Source organism: Eleginops maclovinus, chromosome 4 (assembly GCF_036324505.1).
Source record: "Eleginops maclovinus isolate JMC-PN-2008 ecotype Puerto Natales chromosome 4, JC_Emac_rtc_rv5, whole genome shotgun sequence".
NCBI lineage: Eukaryota > Metazoa > Chordata > Actinopteri > Perciformes > Eleginopidae > Eleginops > Eleginops maclovinus.
The window spans coordinates 19,440,747-19,447,351 of NC_086352.1; the positions used below are offsets into that span (position 1 = coordinate 19,440,747).

General features: G+C 38.0%; 1 protein-coding gene across 1 annotated transcript in view; it reads right to left on the minus strand.

Annotated features, from left to right (window-relative positions):
* mettl15 (methyltransferase 15, mitochondrial 12S rRNA N4-cytidine) overlaps window positions 1–6,588 on the minus strand; it is a 38,075-nt gene extending 31,487 nt beyond the window's left edge. The window contains exons 1-2 of the mRNA XM_063882167.1: window positions 6,488–6,588; window positions 4,502–4,753 (exon numbers count right to left, since the gene is read on the minus strand). Of these exons, the coding sequence (XP_063738237.1) occupies window positions 4,502–4,753; window positions 6,488–6,544 (309 nt within the window). The 5' untranslated portion in view covers window positions 6,545–6,588. The remainder of the gene's footprint in view (window positions 1–4,501; window positions 4,754–6,487) is intronic.
* Between the last annotated feature and the right edge of the window lie 17 nt (window positions 6,589–6,605).

Consider the following 6,605-nt stretch of genomic DNA (forward strand, 5'->3'; position numbering starts at 1 on the left):
CTCCTCTTTCACTACTCGGTGCTCCCAAAAAGGAGTGTAAAAAAAAAAAAAAAAGACACGACCCAGACCCAGAAGAGGTTGTGGTGGCAAATTTGGTACAAAGAAAAAAATTAATATATATTTATTTCAGATAACATAGATTTTTGTTGAGGTGTTTGCACTATACAGTATACAGCAAATGAGTCTGTCTGGATTGTTACACTTGCTTGATTACAAGACAGCTTAAATGTGTATTCAGATAAAATACAATGCCATTCTCAAGCATGTGTTACCTCTACAAATCAAAATCAAAATGTAGCTAATACAAACACTGATTATAGTTCAAAATCAAAAATAAACACCGAAATGTAAAATAACACAACTAAAACCAGGAAATTAAGTCTGACAAGACACTGACTGACAAACTCTTTGTCAAAAGTGCCATTCTTAAACTTACGCAATTCTACAAAATAAATAACGCAAAGACAACAGCTTGATGATTACTGAACTACTATAACTCCATGCACTTCATATTTACTTCTAAAGCCATTCTTTGACTTCAGCTGCATGGCCCAAACAGCACCTGCAAGGCTTTTAACTAATTTGAAGAGACAAGATCCTATTACCTATTTGCTTGTACTTACAACAGCGCTTCACCTGGCTGTTGCTGGGAATATACGTTTTAATACACAAAAGTATTAGAACATTAACATGTTGCTTCCCATGAACTAAAAATCAGAAATAGAGTACATATTTAAATGATCTTCATTTGCTGCCAATACGTTTCACAATACAGATGTTATACATTGTATATTAAGTTTCTAAATATTCTTGCACAAAAGAACATGGTGCTCTGTACTGTACACTCACCTCAGCTGGCCCAAAGTTCAGCTGTAAGATTTCAAACTAATTTAAAGAGACAAGATCACATTAACCCTATCTGTGCCCCTCTTTACAAGCTGGTACACTCAGTACCCAGTAAAAGATTATCCTCTGCTGACATTAGCACTCTGATAGGGGACACATTGGAAGATATGCTGGATTAACTTGCATTAAACATTGATGCATTTTCCCTTTGAACATCCATAATCTATGCATTCCACACCTAAAAACTAATTCAATGTAAAACGTAGACTTCTTTTCTTGTCACACATCTGAAGTCTAGATTTGTCTTTGTTCTATCGTGCATCTAAAAAAGAAAATAGGCAACATTGAGAAGAAGCAGCTGGTGGAGTGTTGTGTGGTCATCTATCCACAGAACAGAGTGCCTCTTCTTGAGTCCGAATTACAGCCAGCCAAATAACCCAAATAACAGGGGAAGTGAAAAATGCAGCATTAAACTCAGTCTGCTACGGTTCACAGCCTTAACAAGCTACAACACCTGTGATTTGTGGTTTGCCTGTTTTGCTGTATTTTTGTGCTAGATTCCTTTTGTCATCAGTCCCTGGTTTATGCTATTTAAGGTTTGTAGGCTCCACATCAGCGACCACCTGTTTTCTACATAAGCTGGCATTAATGTTTCTGTTACTTTCAGGATGACCTCAGACTCCAAAATTATAGTACTTGGTAGAATAGATAAAAAAAACATAGTTGACCAGAATTAAATTGCATAGATCATTTCATTCTTCACATTTAGTTAACTGAACAATGGGTTGGAAAGAAACCTTTACGACTGTTATCAGGATTAATGTAACATTTCAGCCACATAATTAAATGAATGCTCTGGGACTGGGAGTACAGGTGTGTCTGTATCATATACATATAAGTATTTATATATATATATATATATATTTTTTGTAATCCTCTGGATTGTGGGAAATAGTATTTTGATCGCTCTGTCTGTAAGCACAAACTGAAAGACAATAAAGTTGACTTTGACTTTGATGAACTATGAAACTGTGTTATTCATTCAACATTAACACTAACATATCTTCAAGCCATGTTTGTGAGAAATAATACATCTCCTGCAAAATTATCATCACATTAAACTGTTAAAACAATAGTTTTTTTTTTGCTGAAAAGTGTCTTGATTGTAGAAAGCCTCTGATATTGATCCAAAAAAAGTAGATTTAACACTTTGGCCTCATTAATTCCACAAGGGGGAGTGTGCTGAGACTGAAATGTAAGAGTATGCGGCTGGTTTCTCCTTCTACAGCAGCAGCAGCAGCAGCAGCAACAGCAGCAGCAGCAGCAGCAGGGTTTTTCCCTTGGACTCTCAGCTGATGGCTCATTAATCTGTTCTAGAGGAGGTCCCCTACGCAAGCAGCCTGCCCCAGTGGAGGACTCCTCATCCTTTTCAGCAGAATTATTTTATTAAGGTTTTTCTAAACATTAAAATAAAGACAAATAAACCTGAAATACATGTTGATATATTGTTGTTGCCTCACAGCAGTAGCAAGGTTTGAAGCCTCTATTCAACTCAATCAAATTAAACGGCTCACTGTAATTTAAGAGGGTCGCTCGCAGGCTCTACCAGTTTCATGGAGCATCAAACCCACACTGTGTCCCTGCAGCTCTCACTGACCTCCCCCTGATATAACTGAGAATTCACTCCCATGATCCAGCTGTAAAAATCTCTATCCGGCGGACAGAGATGTAATCAGGCTTCATCTCAACATGAATATCTTTATTCATTTCCTTGGCAATCCACTAAAAAGTTGTTGAGATATTTCAGACTGGACATAAGTGATGGCGCAAGTATCTATCATTATCATCCCCTGGGCCATGTAATCAAAATGTTATGTCCTTTTCCAGTTTAAATTTCATACAGAAACATATCAAAATAATAAATGAAACTGTTTAATAGCCATTGCATTGGACATATAACCAATTCAATGGTGACCTTTGTATTTATGTGAATGTATGCTTTCATCAAAGACATGTTGAACACTACAATTCCAGTTTCAATAAGCACAACGGTTATTTGCAAATTAGCGCCCTTACACATTGTGCATCTTTGTGGGAGGCAGCAGGGCATTGAAAGGCTCCATTTACACAATTTGGTTAAACTGCGGGATTTGCTCTGAAACTCATCATCACTCAAGTACTCCATTCCTACATACTCTGCTTCAGCTGACAAGAGCAATTACAGTTTGGTGATTATTGCATAATAGCATAAAGCTTCTAAGTCACCCTGCCCTCTGTGATTTTAGCGGGCATTTGTCAGATATCAGATTTTCCTCCTCAAAGCAATTGATCTGGTAATGACTATCACTCAGCCACCACACATTTTACTGCTTAAAGACAGCTCTGACAGGGAGTCAAAATTCAGAATTTTGATTGCCTGACTGAGGCTGCCAGAGCATGTGGCAGTCCCTGCAGAGTTAGAACCAGTGAAACAGCATATTACATATGTGTCATCATTTTAATAAATAAATCAACAGACATCTGCAGTGAAGCAGCATTTAAAACATGACTTGTGGATGTAACCATCCAACATACCATAGAGTGTCACACTTAGTAAGGTCCACAGCATGTTCTGTACAAAAAAACAAAATCTATCAAACTGTTTTTAATAGCATCTGATTGGCAAGCTGTCTTGGGACAGTTGGCAAATGGGCGGGCAGCGGAGGAGTTTAGAGGTGCTAAAGTTCAGGCAGGAGCGACGCAGCACCCTGTGTCCTGCCAACAGCCTTACAGTGGCGCAAATCCTGACTAAGTTGTGACCCATGGCCCCCACCTGTCTTGACCATGCATTATATAGGGAGGCATCACTTCCCCTCCTATGCTGCCTGCCACGCCAGAAGGCTTTTGACTCATGCCCATCTGTCCTGGTAGTACATACATTAGGTGAAAGCCAAGTTTCCAGCACCCTGTCCAATACATGTGTGCCTTTACGACAACAGGTTGTTATATAGATTGTGAACAGAATGCAAATATCTTGGTAATCAGAATTATTAGAGTAAATGGTTTTATAATCGTTATTTTCAGATTACAATGAGACACTACTGAGGTGTGAAGGTGCACACATTTGGAAACCTATATCCTTACACTTTGATTTATTTTTTCAATAAAAAAGAATAATGTATATTTTACTAAATTAACTAGACTCTATTTAGTGACAGTGTTTCATCAAAATATATGACATGGATGAGTGTACTGATAGACGTAAGAGGGACATACACCAAGAAACACCTCACAGTAAGAGTTTGCATGCCTATGCCATTACCACAGCAACCAAGTCAGACCAGAAAGCAATGCCTGCAAACACAAATACGACCTTATTACTTGCTCAGTGAGGGAAGTCAGTCCCTGGGATTCCATTTAGATATACATAAGATTGACCTAAAGTCTAAACATGTCCTGTTTTTAATGGGGAAATAAAACCTTGGGCAAATATATATTATTGGCAATAACGGTAATAAGAAAGAAGTAGAAATGACATCAAAGCTTTTGTGTGAACATTTTTACACAGCACTCATTTAGTCTGAATAAATATTTGACTTGTTAGAAGGAACAACTTAACAACAGTTATTTACTGTCTTTCATAAAGCTGGCTCAAATAACAAGGAAGCAAACGTACCTGACCTGGCTGGATCTCTAAGTAATGAAGCACCTCTTTAAGCATGACAGGCGTGTGAGGAGGCTTTTCGGATGAAACGGAAGACCGTTCTTCAGATCTGTCCAGGGGACCGGTACCAGAAGATGCACAAACTGTAGATGAGTGCAGGCTTAACTTCCATGACCTCCATGCTCTCCACACAGCCAGATTTGTTTTCCGTAACATTGGATTGCAGCGAACAGACAGGTGGAAAATCATGATCCTTATAATGATCTATGGAGATAACAAGAGTGAAGTTATGAGATGTTGCAAGCAAAAACATTGTTTATTGCAATTAAGCCAATTCAGAGGAGAAGGGTTTGTATAACTGTTTAATAAGGATAAGTATTTTTTGAAATTAGTAAAATTAAGATTGTGATAGAGTTATGGACTTAGGTTTACATAGTTACTATGCTAATCTCTGGAATAGTTATCAAAATATCAGGTCTACATCATGCTGTGCAAACTGACAGATATCTTGTGCTGCAGGCTAACAGAGTAGCTTTGATATTTGCATATGTGATGTGAATTTTTAACTGACATTAGCAGCTGGTATCCAACCTGGGGTGTCAAAGCAAAACAAGAGGGCATCACAGTTTAAACATTTCATGCGGCACAGATCATTCTGAAGGTTAAACTCTTCCACAGCACACAATTGTGTTGCTCATACACTTTATCACAACCCAACCACAATAACAGTGAGTACATCTTGGGCTAGTTAGTTTTTGAATTGCACATGAGCAATGCTGCCCACAGTAAGCCAGTAGGTAAAAAGGTATTCAGGTGTTTCCTGCCAACAAGATGCATTGAAACTTAGAACTAAGTTAGTGACGCATGCCTCCAATGAAGTAGAAATATCTATTAGGATTGAAGGAATTTAACAAGTTTGTGCACAGCATTGGTAAACGTAAAGAAAATGTTCAGTGGCAGCAAACAATGACAGTATTTGAAGAGATGGCAATAACATATTGAGTGACAATGCTTGATTGCTTTCAGATTGTGAGCTAGACCTGCTGTACCAAACAGGAATTATTATTGCATTCCCATTGTGAGCATCTAGACATAAATCAAATATATTACATTTTTCAGTTTCAAACCTATCCCAGAAGACCAGAGGACAGAAGAAAGATGGACTTTACAATTATTTGCAATTATGAATAATTCTGTGATTATTTCTTATCATTGCCATTATAACTGACATTATAACAGCACCTTTGATCATGCTAAGGTTTTTTATTATCAAATGTACAACAATAAGAGTAAAGAAGGTTGTTCCCAAATGTTTGTTTTATGAAAGGAAAACACAAGGAAATAAAAATGATAATCAAGACATAAAAACGTGCAAGTTAAAATATAGGGCTTAAATATAATAGAAAGTAGGATAAACTTATATATTCATATTTGGTCGATATACATATTGGCTACTTCAGATGGATAAATGCCCAACTTCACGCACATGGTAGTTGTTACCTCCTAACAGTGTGATTTTATTTTAACTAACACGTGTAATCGAGTTTATTGTTGGTATTTCTTTGCAACACACACAACAGTTATGTTGTGAAGCAGGTGAGGCCCATATTTTGGACAACAGCACAAGACCAAACACGGAGAAAATGTGCCAGTGGTCATGCACACAATGACCTTCACAAACTAGTTAAATCATGTGTGAGTACGGCGTAACATTGGTCATTGCAAATGTAATAGGTTTATACGCCATGCATTGCTGTTTTATCACATGTGTGTAGTAGGTGTAACGTCATTAGATCAGCAGTAGCTAGGGATTTTACCCCTGACGATAGAGCGATATTGTTGCTATGCTACCACGTCGACACATTTAGCTTCACGCACTTTCGCACTAATTTAAAAATAAGGACACAACATGACATGGAGTTATATGTAAACATTTCAACTACGGTGCACTGTGACGAAGAAACTTGTCTACACCTCTGGAAGTTAACAGAAGCTTACCGTAGTGTAGACCAGCGAGTAGCTCCACCTCCAGAGCAAGCATGTCCGGCGCGTCATACAGTGCCCAGCGTCTCACATCCAATGAGCGTCCAGAGAGGAAGAGTGCTTGTTTTTGAAA